At 31.4% G+C, this 17,787-nt stretch overlaps 1 protein-coding gene across 1 annotated transcript in view; it reads left to right on the forward strand.

Annotated features, from left to right (window-relative positions):
- The window catches only part of LOC142324775 (prolactin-releasing peptide receptor-like), a 414,884-nt gene that overhangs the window by 230,278 nt on the left and 166,819 nt on the right, over positions 1–17,787 (forward strand). The window contains exon 3 of the mRNA XM_075365750.1: positions 14,173–14,310. Within this exon, the coding sequence (XP_075221865.1) occupies positions 14,173–14,310 (138 nt within the window). The remainder of the gene's footprint in view (positions 1–14,172; positions 14,311–17,787) is intronic.

Consider the following 17,787-nt stretch of genomic DNA (forward strand, 5'->3'; position numbering starts at 1 on the left):
GTAATGTTGTATTATTGGGTAATGGAATATGTCTCGTAACTGTACGGGACTGGAGACTAAATCGAACAAGATTAGAACGTTAGAGCTAAATGACAAATATCTTTGTAAGTTTTTAAGCCCAGATCCTTACTACGCTGTTTTCATATTTGAAAAAATATGTTTTATAAATATATGATTTTCATATGTTATTTGGAATAAAAAAAAAACCATACAGGAATATAAACGTTCCTCTAACATACAAATAAAAAATGCAGCTGTAAAAAACGAAACGCTATTGGTTTTTAAACATTATGCTCATCGACCATATTCTGTTACATCACATACAGTACTAGTAAAAGAATCATTCAAAATCGGTCCGAGCGAAGTTTTAAGTGAACACATCTATTCGTATACATGGCATTTTGATATATATATATATATATATATATATATGTAGAAAGTGATATTAAAATACTCTCGATCCAGCCGCTCACAGGATCTTCGACGAGCATGTTGTTTGGCATCACCTACTGGTATGAGGGTGCGGTAGAGCGGCCTGTCTTCTATATCTCCCAGAGTGCGCTGTATGTAAAGAGCAGAGGATCTGTCCTCTGTCCAGCATGAGGATCAAGTATACATGAGGAAGGCCGGGAAGGGATAGCTTGCATGCGGAGGTAGCAGGGGTCCTCGGATCGCTGCCATCGATGAGGTATGTGAAACTCCTGACCAGGTTTTCAGGTGACCCGTATGGTGAAAAACGCCTACCGGGTTAATCCCACCGAGGCGGGTACTGGGGCGTGTTGTTTCATAGAGGGAGTTTTTTTTTATTAGGTCCCCGTCTCTGACGGGAACCTCACACAGCCAGTAGTGCGGGCTGCTGGGCGCATATTTTTCCTTCTTCTGCGAAAAAAGTGTTACAAATTACTACTTAATGATTTGTTTGAAATTTTTGTTTGCCATCTTGGATTCACCATATCAAATCAATTTTTCTTTAATAGAAAGCCTTCTATTTAAAAATAAAATTAAACAATTTAAAAATTTTAAATTAAATTGTATTAAAAATCTAGAGTAGTAAATCAGATGTTACTTTACAACAATACAGTATATATATTAGGTTGCAACAATACAAATTATTAAATTCTCATTTTAGCTTCTTAATTGAACATACAAATACAGTACTTGATTGTCTCCAAATTACTTTAGTTTTATCACATTTTATTATTTTTGCCTTCGTTTATTAATTTAGTTTTATAAAATAAATAATGCATTCTTTAAGTGAAACCGAAAGAATAACTCTACTGACGATGTACGAATCCGGTGCTAGAGGTACCAAGAGGTATGTAATTTTTTAACAAGAGATTTATGGTTAACTGGCATTTCTCCCGCCACCACCCCATTCGGTCGCCCTCGAACATAGACCAAATTTCAGTGCCAAGATACGGCTACTGTGCCTCTAAAATAGTTTAGCGACCTCGTTACCTAAAAGCTCCTAGTGAGCTACCTATCAGCGTGAGCGGATTAAGCAGGTGCTATTCACCACCCGCTCACTTGTCCCAACAGCTAACTTGTCAAACTAAATCTAGATCGGGGAGGCGCACCCCTTGTTACTAATTACTAAAAGTCATTAACGTTAATAAAATAAAAGACAGCAATTTAGGCTGTCAAGCCTCGGTCGCTGTATGCCAGCTAGTGCCTGTCCACCATTTAAAGGAGCTTGTATCTGGCTGGTGGCCAGCCATTATCTCAGGAAAAACTTCCCACAGCGGCGCTATAGGAATCAGTATAACCCAGATTAATTTAAAAAACTCTAGCGATGACGGTTGAACTTCGCAACCTCATCGAGGAACTCCCACACGGTCCGACAATGCGGCTCTCGCCACACTGACTCGCCGTTTATGAGCGGCCAGTTTTCCCCTTGACCTCTAAGTTAAGTTCCAGGCTGGCCCGGTCTCTGGCCCCCCCAAGAGCAGGGCAGTCGAACATCATATGCTCGTTCGACTGGACCTCCCCGCAGAGACACAACTCATCAGCCGCTAGGCAAAACCGAAACAGATATTGCTTCAAATCCACATGGTTGGTGAGCACTTTGGCACCCGCTGCCCTTAAAAATGAATTCGAAGCATACCATCCCCCCAGATCTTGTATAAACCTATACAAGGATCTTCCCTTAGTCGTGGTGTGCCATTCAAGCTGCCATGCCTCCATTGCGAGGCTCCATATAACAAGAGATTTAAAAACAGAGATCCAATAAGTAAATCAAATGAGACCAAGGCAGGAAAACGATTTGAAAAACCGGTACTGTAAGAAATTATCCCCGCACCAGGGAGAATTAAAAGTGCCTCTAATGATGAAAAATCATTACAAGTTTTGCTGACTTTTCTTAAGAACCCTCATTCAAGAGATTCGGAAAACTGTTATTCAACATGATGTTTGTTATTTTTCAGTTAAGAAAATATTTAAAAACATTAATTTTCAACATAAACAATACCAGTGAAAGAAATTTAAGAAGATTTATATCGTCGTGTCGAATTTTATAAAATTATAATGAAAGAACTATAATTAAATGCTATTTTTTTTAATTCAATAATATATACAGTGAAAGCTACGTTTATGTTAAATGGAGATTTTAATAGGCATAATAATCGATACTGAAGCATTAATAATCCCAGATAAATGTTACAGATCATAGACAGTATCCTGAAAAAATAATTGTCTGGGCAGGAATCCTTGGTAACTGCATTACCAGTTGCTAGTATTTCATTTCTATTAAACATATCGTAATTTTTCTACTTCTTAAAAAACATTTTTTATATTACGTACAGTAATTTAACTCAAGTTCTCTTCGTTATATTTCTTATACGTCTTTAACAAGTTTATTTAAATTAAAATTTTTATAAAACAGTATGGTAGAAAAGTTTTATTTCTTTCTGATAATTTTGTAAATTCTGATTCTTTTATTAGAAAATTTCTACTCAATCGATTTTTTGTCTAGTAATACTGTATCTATCTTATTACATTGTACATATATTCTGATATCATTTTAATTTTACTGATTACTCCGAATCTCAATCCGAATACATCTTATCAAAATATGAATTAATTAATTTAAATATTAAACTTTACATCTGTATCTTAAATTAATGAACCTTATTCACTTATACGATCTGAATAATCACATTTATACAGTTACGATGTATGCTTAATTAATTGATCGTCTACGTTAAATGTATAAACATGTCTGGTACCCAGAACAAAAACCAATGATACACAATACATACGAATAATGTGTGAAATCATCTTTGTTTTTCTGCGAATCATTCACTGAAATTTATTTTTAATCAAGCAGTAAAACGGTAACTCTTTATTGCAATAAAATTAAGATAAATAATCAACGTATAAAAATATCATCATATTTCTTTACTTCATATAAACATTAATTACTGTTAAAAAAACAAAAAACAAAAAAACATTCGAAATCTAATATGGAATTGTTTTAAAAACATTTTATTACACTTTTTAGACGTCTTGTTACGTCATCCATCACAATTACACCGTCAGGTATTACTTCAGAGGATGATATGTATGAGTGAAAGAGTTGTTTAGTCTTGAACAGTCTCAGTTCGACCATTTCTGAGATGTGTGGTTAATTGAAACCCAACCACCAAATAACACCGGTATCCACGATCTAGTATTCAAATCCGTATAAAAGCTTTCCTTTACTAGAATTTGAACGTTCCAAATCTCGACTTCGAAATCAGCTGATTTGCGAAGACGCGTTCACCACTAGACCAACCCGGTTTATTATTGTTTATAGACTTAAAATTCTTTAACTCACCACTCGGAATGGCCACCACATCCTGTTCTGACTCTCTAACATTTTCTTATGTAGGGAATGATAAGTTAAAAGTTTATCACAGAATTTGTTCTGATATTTGGTTCTTTAACCGGGAAGCTTATATAGGTAGTTTATTAATTATGCACAATTTGCTTTGTCATCAGACGTAGAGTGTTTTCTAATGTGGAGTTAAAACGCTTTAGTAATAATTACAGTGGTTAAATATTTTATCACTATTTCAAATCTCTGAAGTAATTAAGCGGCGATTTCTAATAATTTAAATCATATTCAACCTGGGAGTAATACCGATCAGAGCTAACGTTATAATTTCAGGTATTTAAATCCCTTGTATTTTCCGATATTGATGATTAATAGGAGTTGCTGATGATTAATAGGAATTAGTTCAAGTTTAATGAACTATAAAGTAAACTCGCAAAATAAAATTATGAGAACTAATTGTTTTAGATAACGTGTTAATATTATAATTTTTCATAAAACTCCTGATTTTATAAAATAAAAGTAAGAAAAACATGCAAACATTTCTCTATTTATAACAATTTTAATTAACGTAATTACTGTTTAAGAATTTCTTTTTATTAACTGTAAAGAAACATAAATCTATTATCTTTACCTACATAAATCTTATAAATTTTCTTCAACGGTTAATATAATTCTAATTTTACTGATTTCCGAAGTTAAATAATATCGATAGGCTAATGAATTCTGAGCTCGTTTAAAACGTGCAATAGAATACAAGTCTAGAATAATAGAATTCTTACATTATAAGAAACATTAATCTGCAATGAAATATACGAGAATCATTTACGTTCCTTCTGATTCAGTTAATAACTAACTATCTGAAGTATTTCCGGGATTCCTTCCAAATTCAAAACATAATTTACATTTCTAAAATTTACAGGGTTCATAACACTCAATAAAGTAAGCTTCTCTGAAATATATTACTATATAAATAATGAAAAACATCAAATTTCTATCTTAAATATTTTAAACTTTACTGCATAACAAACTTTAGAGAAGTGTAAATTTAAAAAGTTTCTTCGGTACCAAGTTACTGAAACCGCAAATTTGAAAGTCATTAAACCAAAACTGTACTGAGCTTAGCACTGCAGTACATAGGAATACGTAATTGTTTAAATAGTTAATCAATCATCAGGAAAATTTCAGATGGAAGTAGTTTCTATTGGAACAATTAATCTTTTACCTTCACTAACAGAAATAACTAGTTAACGGAATAACTAGTTAACGGAATAACGGAACTAGATAACGGATTTCAACTTAAAATGATTATAAATATTGATATACATTTATATTACTATAAAATGAAATGATTTGTAAAATGAGGTAAACCTGTAAAAATGTAAATGTTGATTTGGTTAAAAATGTTTTAAAATTCAATGTTTTTTAAAAAATTAAAACACAGTATGGATGAAACGTAATAAAAGTGCGTATAAAATAATAGATATTAAAACAATTTTGTTTTTACATTTAATGAAGAAAAAACAAATCTTGTATCAAATGTTTCTTTTCATTTTTGTGAAGTTATCAAAATAAAAATGGAATTAATTTTTCCCTTAAAATAAGACACAAGTATAAATAAAGTATTGAAATACTGGGCTAGGATTGTTAAATGTCATTTTAATGGGAAGTGAAAAATATTTACATGATAAAGCATTTGTCTAAGAAACTCTACCAAAAATGGTTAACTATCTTCAATATTTAATATTTCTTACCTATAGTTTCAAAGGTAGTTTACAGTAAGTCTTAAATAACTGCTTTATAATTAAAAACTAAATATAAAACTTAGAAAATGCTTCTACTTCAAAAAATAGTTATTTTTGGGTATTACAATACCATACTCTCAAGCCAATTATGTATTTTTTAATGTGTCTTTTTTATTTTTTATTTTCTTCAGATAAAATATTCATGGGTTTTTTCTATAACGAGTAACTCAATTTTTTAAAACTTGAAGGGTAGTTTGTGAAAGAGTACAAAAAAACAACAAAATGAACTACGTAAACAAACATATAATAACATTATATAGGGCTATAATAACATTAAGCAGCAAGCCGGTCATTTAATGTTTTTCACAGCTAGCTTCAAAAGTGACCTACATACAGTACACCGTAAGCATTGATTTCATTCCAAAAATATACTGCTTGACGTAAGAGCGAATACCAATTTTTCTTTTTAATGTTTCATAATTAGGCAATTGTTTAAGAGATATTGTACATCGCTTTTAATTACTATATGTGAAAAATATTAAATTGTCGCCATATTGGATAAGGATTTCGTAGCCGGAAGTTTTCTACATGAATAATGTTTGTTTTTAATTTTAAATGACGTATCGCAAAGCTATCTTTTCAATTTGAAATTTTTCAAATATTACTTTGTTAAAACAGATTTGTTTTTTCCAGTTTGTAACGATTGTTTCATTTTAGTGTTCAACTATTGAAAACCGGTTTTAGGATTCCCATACTTCATTGATATTTTGTATATGTACATACCTTATTTGTTATGGATTTGTTGACTGCAAAGAATGATTATTCGTGTGTATTAGCCAGACAATGGTCTTAATATTTTCACTCTGCCTAATAATATCACGACATATATAAAAGATTAGTTATAAAAATGTTACCATTAACCTATCTAGATGAAATGTAAAGATAAATTAATTCTTTATTTCAAAGAAATATGAAATCAATCAAAATCTATACAGAAAATAATGAAATTGGATAATTAAGAACAATTAAATGAAGATTTGTTTTCTTTATTTATCTAGCAAAGATACACAAAAAAAGCTTTTGTGATATAGATGATACAAGAAAAGGCCTTATTTATTAGCCCTCCTTATTATCAGTAACTCTAGCGTATGTTTTACTTATTCACCAACCTTATGTTACTGTAAAAAAATAATTATAATTAACTCAAATCTTTTTTAAATGATTTTATGCAGTATTACTGTAATCTTTTTCCAAATGTTGTGTATCATTTAAGGGTAAGTAGGTTTTATTACGTTTTTAAATATGGTTATTATTTAATTTTTGTAAACAAAATTTTGAAACATGCAATATAAAATTCGCTTTGAAATTATTTTGTTTGACTTCCGCTCATATATAAACAGATTACCTCAAATTATTCCGTTTATACGAGTTTCTCTTTTACATTTAGTATATTAAAATCTCATTTTATATATATGTACTTCTTATCTCAAAAAAAAAAAAAAATATTATTCAACAACATACATTACCGAATTACCAAAGAATATTAAAAAGATTTTTAACCTTGGTCGTGATGAAAATGAAAGAAATCCTCGATGAAAAAACCCTTACATATTTTACTATTGTAAAAAAAAGGTTTTCATATCATTGTTAATTTTATAAATATATTTTCTCTTGCGACTTATCTTCAGAATTTCTGATATCCTCTCTACTAAATATAGTTTCTTTCAATGTTTTTTTTTTTTTTTTTTTTTTTAATATATATATATATATATATATATATATATATATATATATATATATATAAATTGTCGTTAAACTACATGTTTATAATCAAATACAATATTTAGATATGGTTTGATTCGAATAATTTTGTTAGTGAGAATTTAATAAGTACAGTAGTGATATATATATATATACTTTGAAGACTAAATAAATAAACTCTCAGGTTGCGAAGTTAAATATACTAATCGTTTATACGGTAACAAAAATGTTTCAAAAAGTAATGAAAATAATTTTTACGGTAAGTTAATTAACTAAAGCCGATCACCAAGGTAGAGTAACTTATGCCTTTCTCAGATCCAGGGTTCAATTGGTAAGCGTACAAGCCCTGAATGTATCTATTGCCAACAGGTAGATACCGCGGAACACACGGTTTTCACGTGCCAGAGATGGGAGAACTTAAGATACGATATAATAATAAACAATTTTTTTTTTTGTCTTCAGTCATTTGACTGGTTTGATGCAGCTCTCCAAGATTCCATAACTAGTGCTAGTCATTTCACTACAGTATACCCTCTACATCCTACATCCCTAACAATTTGTTTTACATATTCCAAACGTGGCCTGCCTACACAATTTTTCCCTTCTACCTGTCCTTCCAATATTAAAGCGACTATTCCAGGATGCCTAAGTATGTAGCCTATAAGTCTGTCTCTTCTTTTAACTATATTTTTCCAAATGCTTCTTTCTTCATTTATTTGCCGCAATACCTCTTCATTTGTCACTTTATCCACCCATCTGATTTTTAACATTCTCCTATAGCACCGCATTTCAAAAGCTTCTAATCTTTTCTTCTCACATACTCCTATTGTCCAAGTTTCACTTCCATATAAAGCGATACTCCAAACATACACTTTCAAAAATCTTTTCCTGACATTTAAATTAATTTTTGATGTAAACAAATTATATTTCTTACTGAAGGCTCGTTTAGCTTGTGCTATTCGGCATTTTATATCGCTTCTGCTTCGTCCATCTTTAGTAATTCTACTTCCCAAATAACAAAATTCTTCTACCTCCATAATCTTTTCTCCTCCTATTTTCACATTCAGTGGTCCATCTTTGTTATTTCTACTACATTTCATTACTTTTGTTTTGTTCTTGTTTATTTTCATGCGATAGTTCTTGCGTAGGACTTCATCTATGCCGTTCATTGTTTCTTCTAAATCCTTTTTACTCTCGGCTAGAATTACTATATCATCAGCAAATCGTAGCATCTTTATCTTTCCACCTTGTACTGTTACTCCGAATCTAAATTGTTCTTTAACATCATTAACTGCTAGTTCCATGTAAAGATTAAAAAGTAACGGAGATAGCGAAGATCCTTGTCGGACTCCCTTTCTTATTACGGTTTCTTTCTTACGTTCTTCAATTGTTACTGTTGCTGTTTGGTTCCTGTACATGTTAGCAATTATTCTTCTATCTCTGTATTTGAACCCTAATTTTTTTAAAATGCTGAACATTTTATTCCAGTCTACGTTATCGAATGCCTTTTCTAGGTCTATAAACGCCAAGTACGTTGGTTTGTTTTTCTTTAATCTTCCTTCTACTATTAATCTGAGGCCTAAAATTGCTTCCCTTGTCCCTTGGCTTACATTTCCTGAAACCAAATTGGTCTTCTCCTAACACTTCCTCCACTCTCCTCTTAATTGTTCTGTATAGAATTCTATACAGAATAATTATACAGTTAAACAATTTAACTGTGGAAAATCTAGTGAGTAGGCTAACTAGTAACAACAATAATTGGGATTGGTTCTCAGAACGAAAGAAGAAGTCGCGAGGCGCCAAGGACTTTAGGCATGGTGTAGTGAAGGGAGGACAGTCCATCCTCGGAGGGCCCGTATGCTGAGGTGTGCCGGTTCCTGTGATGGGGTTGGAACTTCTGGGGGATACTGTGAGTGGGGAAAATAAAAGAAAAGACCGAGTCCCAGCCGACGGTGTTGGCACTGGGGCTCTTCGGAGTTTCTGGGGTCGGCATCGTCGGTTAGAGGCAGGCATCATGACCGAGACCCGTTCCTCGTGGAATGGGTGGGGGACGGCATAGCCGGACCTCGCCTTCGAAACGGGGGATTAGAGGCAGGCACTGAAGCGAAATAAAGATCCGAGACCGGGGAGGCTAACCTGCCGTGCCGGGTGTACAACGGGTGGGCGGGGGACGCCTCCTTAGAGTATATGGACACTCTCCCCAACTGAGTATACTTAATTGGTTATCCGGTTGGGGAGAGAAGGGGAAAAAAAAGATCCAGGGTTCAAAACCCGGTAATTTCTCATTTCCTAAGAGCTAAAAAAATAGTTTACACTATATTCCTATTTATGAGCTTAAAATTTATGTGGTGGATTATAAAAAATCAGCAGCTAATAATATAAAAATAAAAAGTTAATTTAATTGTCATATATCATCACAATTTACGTGGTAATATAATAATATTTAACTTGAAGTTAAATTATAAGTTAAATTATAATAAGTTCGTTTTTTTCTTTTAAAAATATTTTTGCTAAATGTTTTTAAATATAAAACTAAGGTGTTTACTTATAACGGTGATTTAGCTTAGGAAATTTATTATCGCATTTTTAATTTGGGGCTCTTTTAAAATATGGTTCATCTTAAGTTGCATATATGTACATAAACAAATATCAAGAGGACCAGAATAACGGACCAGGGTGACGGATTTCTTCCAATTAAGAAGAAAGAAAGAAGGAAAAATAATATAGTAAGAAAGAAGAATCCAGAAGGAACTTAAATAGATCCTTTTTTAGACTAACAGGTCCGTTTAACAATCTGTGTTTTGTAATACAGACAATGACACCTTCAAAAGCTGGTTTTTGACCAGAAGGCTTACCGGATCGAAATAAGAATTTATAGAAAAACTTAAGGGAGCAGACGATGAAAATTATTAAGCTTCAACAATTAAAGGGATGAGGCGGGTACTGGTTCTGCAGGGAAGGGGATATAAATACTGCCAGGGACTAGCGGGAACAGTCAGTTGTTCTACGAAGCCGTGTTCGGCTTAGTCACGATAACAAGCGATAAAACAGTAGTTTCGCAAGCCTGACTTCAACGAGGTTGCGGTGATGGCGATATCGGTAAGCTATGGTAAAAATGAGTGAAGAATACATCACGAGCATTCCATTGTGGACTTGGGCGAATGCAAGAAGTTGTTCGATGAGTTATTGGTAAACTGTAATGAAACTGACAGTATTCTACGCATTCATTAAATGTAGGGTAACTCTACTGTAAACAGTAAAAGTAATAATATTTGCAGAAAATTGAATTGTATGAGCTTTAGAAATTTCTAGTGTTATCTTGTTGTTAACAGAATATCAAGTTCTAGTGGGTATTGTAACGCTTTTTGGTAAATAAGACTGCATTCTGGTTTTTATAATTTTACTGTTTTTAAACAAATCTTTTCCTTTTTTGTATTACTCTTTTGCACGTTATACAGAGTCATTCACGGGAACCGGATGTTTTTGAAGTGGGTTGTACTCGGGCGTTCGTGGTGGGAGTCATACGTGGCTGGTGTCTTACGATTCCTTTGTTCATAGCATTTACATTTTAGTCGTTGAGATGGAGCCGTGGACGCTAGACATCGCCTGTACGCGTCTGACAGTTTTGTGCGAAATGACGAATCGGTAACTGCTGTTCAGCGAGATTTTCGCCGTCAGTTTAATATCCATCGTAATTCAAGTGTCCTTTCTCGTAACACAATATTGCGATGGGTAAACAACCTTCGAACAAGCGGTTCAATATTGAAGAAAAAACCACCGGGTCCCCGACGAACTGCTAGCACTCCGGAGAACATCGAACGAGTAAGGGAAGCCATTGTCAGAAACCCACGCCGCTCTATTCAGAGGCATTCAGCAGCGCTTCAAATGAGCACAAGTACGGTAAGACAAGTTCTGTATACAGACCTGCATTTCCATCCTTACAAGATAGCCGTCATGCAGCAGTTAAACGAGCAAGATTTCACGCAGCGATTACAATTTTGTCGACAAATGCTTACCGTTTTTGAAGAAAATGAAAATTTCTTATTGTTAATGAGTGACGAAGCCCATTTTCATCTGAATGGCTTCGTCAACAAACAGAATTGCCGGTATCGGGCAGAAAGAAACCCACATCAGCTTCACGAGAGATCACTTCATAGCCCAAAGGTGATGACTGTCTGGTATGCAATAGGAAAGGTCGGTGTTATTGGACCGTATTTTTTTTTAAGAAAATGACGCTGCCGTAACTGTAACAGCTGATCGTTACATTGCGATGTTGAATACGTTCTTCATCCCTGAGTAACGAAACCGGGGAATCGATTTTCAAAATGTGTTATTCCAGCAGGATGGAGCTACAGCGCACACAGCGAGGGCAACGATGGCTGTTCTCCGTAACTTGTTTCCGGGACGGATCGTTTCCAGATTCGGCGACATTACTTGGCCCCCTCGGTCCCCTGACTTGAGTAGTTGTGATTTTTTTTCTGTGGGGGTTTCTGAAATCGCGTGTGTACGGGGCAATAAACCGCGTAGATTGGAGGACCTAAAGATCAAAATTCGTCATCACGTCACCCAGATTAATGTAGGCATGCTGCAAAGAATTGAGTCCAGTTACCGTGACAGTCTACAACATTGTATTGCCCAAAATGGACATCACTTGCCGGAAATAATATTTCGTTCATGAGTAAGTAACAAATGCTTTGATTTAACAAGTGTTTCAGTACCAATAAAACTTTTTTAAAGTAATATTCAATTTTTTATGATTATTTTAAAAACATCCGGTTCCCGTGAATGACCCTGTATATACGTATTATTATTATAATCATCATTGTCATTATTATAATTATTATTATTGTTATTTGGTATTTTTGGTTTTTTTATTTGTATTTAGGGTAATAAATCGTATTTGTAAAAAATTTTTTCGTTCGTTAGCCTCTCAATATCCTGGTCATACCACCAACACGTTACTATATGTTCAGATGTTAACAAAATATGACATTTCTTAAATAATTCTTCAAAAAATCTCTTGTAAAAATAGAAAAATGGAATTTAACAAAGTTTTTACCTAGAAACGACCTATTTTTTGGGTATGAAACCATAACAACCCCCTATGTGGAGGAACTTCAGCATTTTAAATAAAAAAGGTAGACATAAGATACGTCGTTTTAAAGAATTTATTAAAACTAAATTTTGACCTAAAAAACAACGGGCTACGACAAGCCTAACCAAAATGGCTGACATTTTTTAATTTTCTCAGCCAGATTCAAAAGCGCTCCTCTGTACACTCAAAATCTAATCTCGAAATATCTATCGTTTTGATGTTGGAGCATTTAAAATTTTTTTTTTCTTCTTAGTAATTCACCATTGATCAGTTAATTACGAAGTATTGTAGAACGCGTTGGAACTAGATACAAAAATATTAAATGGCTACCATTTTGAAAATGATTGTCATAGCCAGAAGGTTTATACATAATTTTTTTCTTTCTTTAACTTCTTTAAAATTGTCACAATCCTATTGTTGCCGAAATTTTTTTAGTTGTTCCCACGTAGAAGTTTATGAGTGCGGTGAATTTATACTGAAAAACAAATCGTTTTGAGGTACGTGTTAACACTCAGGTTTCATTTTCTCGTTTTTTATTTGTAAATATAAAAATTTTTTACCTTATATTTTCTTATTCTTTATAAATTTTCACTATTTCTTTAATCTTTATAAATTCCCACATTTTTTGTTACACTTATTAAATGAATTTGTCTAATGTTCTATTGATAGTCAGTCTTATTCCATCCTTGAAAGACTCAACATATGTTAATTACGAATGTATAATTAATTAATACAATAACGTTTTATATACATGAATTAAAAGTTCAAAAATCATAATAAAAATAATTTATATTATAAACCAAATAAAGACTTTAATTTATATAAATGAACCGGCGAATAATAAATATTTAGAATAATTAAACCTAACCAAGGTATTGAACCAAGGCGGTATATTATTCGACAGTTCGAGCATTACCTAAAGTTTATTTTTTGATGTTTAACTCTTGAAAGGTTATTTAGGGGTTTTCATATTTTATTATTACCCTATATTTATTTATGTATAAACTGTTTGACACAAATTTTTCTAGCAATATTTAAGAAAAAAATTTTAATTTTTAAAATAAATGTTTTGCAATTCAAAAAATACTTGGAGTATCAAAATGGTATATGTAATAATACAAAAATGTGATAGATGCAAGGATGACCCCACCAGACCGTACATTAAAAACATACTGCAGTCGGCGTTTTACAATCAATTAAAATTTAATTAGAACAAATTCTTTTAAAAAACTAATTAAAATTGTTTAATAAATAATAGGAAAATAAAACACCCACCGGGTTGGTCTAGTGGTAGATTTGTCAATGCAAATCAGCTGATTTCGAAATCGAATTTCTCAGGTTCAAATCCTAATAAAGGTAGTTGCTATTATTAGGATTTGAATATTAGATCGTAGATACCGTTGTTCTTTCGTGGTTGGGTTTCTTAGGAATGATCGGCCTGAGTTTGTTCAAGACTATACAATTACCGGTATAGTTACATTACACTGTTAAGTCGCTAATGACTTTGAACTGTTGATCCGACTATAAATAAGAGTATAAAAAAAGTTAAGAATTTAAAAATTAATAAAGTTCTTAGAAACAATTTCAAATAATAAAAATGATATTTTCTTAAATCATGTATCACTTTTTATCTGTCCTTTGAGGAACCACAGGATTTAAAAAAAAAGAAACTGTTTTTAAAATAGTGTTTAAAATAAGTTATATAGCTACACATATCCTACGTAATAAAATAATTAATTTTTATTTGTAATATTTGATAGGTATGTTCTTCCGCTTGCTGTGATAGCATATCTGTATGTGAAAATGTCAAGAGAATTAGAAGACCAAGACGGACCATTGGCGTTTATGTTATATGAAGCAAGATCTCAAAGAAATAGCCATACCCCTCATCATTACAGGTATGTTCGTTCAACATTTTTTTCTAAAGATTAATTTTTATGTTTTATTTGTTATTTAGCATAAATATTTTAACTCAGGATAGAAATGTTTCAATAGTTTATTTTAGAAAACACAAAATATGTACCATCAGTAAGAAAATCACAGATTTTATTTCAAGCTGATACGGCAGATTATTCAATCCATTGATGGGGCTTTCTGATTTTTCATAGATAGCGGATAGATTTTACCCATCCACTGTAAAATTAAAAAATTCCTTTTTATAACAGTTTCTATTTCTGGGATTTTACTTCTTTATGTAAAAAAAAATCGTTAACTAATGTAAATGATAAAACATCTTTTTTTACAAAACTATGCATGCAGAAATAAATATAATCTCTTCGGATAAATTTAAAAAATATCAATTGAAAGAAACGTAAGGTCTGAGAGCTTAGTGAAAAATAGAAGATACAACTCAAAATAAAACGAGATCGTTCAGGTAGCAATTTTAACAATGGTTTTCCAACTTATAATTTTTTTATTTTTCATTATTATATCATTTGATTTTACACTCTGGCATAAAATAAATAAATATTTAATAATCTTAAAATTAAGTAACAGAAATTTAAATTTATCTTTAAAAATTATATTAACGTTTAAAAGCCGATCAAGAGTAGTATAAGTTTCCCGATTCTGCCCTCAACAAATTTTTATATTTCAAATACTAATTAGTTTTTAGTAATTTGTTATGCAATATTTACACTACAATTGCGAAAAGTATCAAAATGTTCAGTAAAAGACTTTGAGTCCGATTTGAATTACTTAATCAAGTGAGGTTAGTCCCTTAAAATTGTACGGTATTATAAGTACAAAAAAAAATTAGAAAAAAAAAATCAAAATTGAAAACTGTATTTAGTGCAGTAGAATCTTGATGATGAAAACGCCATTTGGTCCACTGGATCAACTACAAAACTGAAATATATTACTTAAAATTTTGATTTTTTTTTTAATATTGGAATTTTTAGTAGTAAAAAGATTCGGTCCCATTCCTTACGATGTTCGTTTTAATAACAGCTACAACTTGAGGTCTTGTTTAGTACAACTTGAAAAGCAGTAGAGTAGAAAATTTTATAAAAAGTAAATAGTAGAATATTAAGTTATATTAATGTATTCGGATTCATGGGCTTTTTTTTACTTCCTTGTACGAAGTAAAGGAAAATGTCGGTTTTCAGATTTCAACAGAAATATCCATTTTGATTAGTTTCAGCGTGACGTCTGTACGTAAGTATGTATCTCGCATAACTCAAAAACGATTAGCTGTAGAATGTTGAAATTTTGGATTTAGAACTGTTGTAATATCTAATTGTGCACCTCCCCTTTTGATTGGAATTACTTGACCAAAAATGTAAAAAAAAAAAACAAAATTCAAAAGTTTTGGATTTTGGATTTTTTCTTAACAGCAATAATAAGCTCACATTGAGAGCTTTTCAATGATATATCATAAGTGGTATTTATTTTCAATGGTTCAAGAGTTATAGCCAAATAAAATTTTAATTAATAAAATATTTGGATTTTACTAGGGGAACATATTGGTTCGAATCCGACTTCATTTCCTTCTTTTTTTTTTCATTTAAATGTATTGATTTAATAATAATTATTATTAACCTCTAATTGTAATAAAAAATTACAATAAATAATAATTTAATAACAAAAAAAAAATGACAAAAATCAGAAGTTATTAATGAAATAAAATTTTATGTACTTCTCATTTTAAAAAAATGTATACATGTAATTTAAGAGGCGTACAAGGAAGAGCTATGTGGTGTCCGCATCAGATTTTTGTTTTTAAATTTCCAATATCGACTATTTTAATATTAATTACAGATCGATTTTCAATCTTGAAAAAAAATTCTTTGGATCGATATTTTAAGAACGGGTCCTATCCAATAATTGTTTATCTGGAGATTTTAAAGTCTATTTATTGGTATAATTATTTGCTTCAATAAGTTAGCCCAACTTTGATCAATGTTATTCAACACGACTAAAAAAATTCCAGTTTATTAAAACCTATATGGGTTTTGTAATTCCTTCTGCTGTCCGATGGAATTGAAAATCAGAACAAGAGTGACATACATACATATATATTACATACATAGCCAAATAGCTGTGCCAAATTTCAACTTTTTTAGTTTACGTGATTTCAAAGTACGAGGCAAAAATTGTTTAGTAATAATGTAATGATGTTGAATATTCCCATCGATAAATCACATTGACTTAAAACTTTGGAATTCTATATAAGTTAATAAGTACTTTCATTATGCTCAAACTTCTAGGACCACTATACAAAAAACAAAACGTTAAATATGGTGAAAACTATCCCTTCCCCTTTTTAAATGTGTTCAAAATTTAATGTCATCAATGGTCATATAAATAGAAAACTTTTAGCTATCTTGGAAGAATTTATGTTGAGCCAGTACGGAGATATTAATCAAAATACATGCCATCATACGTCTTTCAGAAGTTTCTGTAATTGTTTTTTGTTTTATTGACAAGGGGGTCTTGAAACATCGACATTTGCAAAAACCCGATAACCAAAATATTTTTCATAACACCTTTCCTTAATAATTATTCTGATATTCAAATAGCAATAGAGATGTAGCCGGGAAAGTGAAACTTAATTAAGGCAATAAATAATATTGATGTAATTTATATGTCGTAGACGAATTGAAAGATTAGGGTTATTGCAATCCGTCCGGCTAATTGGAAAATGAAATATAATATATTTGCATTATTGCTTATAAATTATAAATATAATCACACCAAATTTAAGTTACGCTCGCTTCGTTCGTTAACCTAGCTAGCGATCGTAGGTTAAGTTTTGTTATATTATATTTATAATTTCCAATTAGCCGGTAATTTTTCAGTTAGCCGGGTGCATTGCAGTAAGCCTGAGTTTTTTTTCCTACGAGATTTATAACAAATCAAGTTTTTATTTATGAAAACTTACATTAATTGTTATTTTGGTTATCTATTAAGTTATTTAAAATAATGTGAAATAAAATAATGGTTTTTAATTTGAAGAACAATAAATTTTCCTTCATAAAGCTAATTTTAATTCAAAAAATTACAGCATTACAATTTTCTTACAATACAATTGCGATGGTAAACGGTTTCAATTTTCAACTAACTCTCTTCCTTAGTGAGCTAAATAAAAAAAATTAAGAAGAGCGCTTTTTCGTTTATTTATTTTGTTTCTATGTTCCAACTTGCAAGGTTATAAAGAACCATGATTCTAACTTCGCTAAAACTTTTTCGACGTTAAATTGAGCGCAACTCACGAACGACTCAACCAGTCTTCATTAAATTTTCACATATATAATTTCAGATATAGTACTAGAGCATATCTAAAATTCAATGAGATTGATCAAGTAGTTTTGGAGATTTTCGAGCAAAAATGTTTATAATTGGTCAAGGTTTATTACCAAACCCTATTTTTTTTA

This window comes from Lycorma delicatula, chromosome 5 (assembly GCF_047948215.1).
Source record: "Lycorma delicatula isolate Av1 chromosome 5, ASM4794821v1, whole genome shotgun sequence".
Taxonomy (NCBI): domain Eukaryota; kingdom Metazoa; phylum Arthropoda; class Insecta; order Hemiptera; family Fulgoridae; genus Lycorma; species Lycorma delicatula.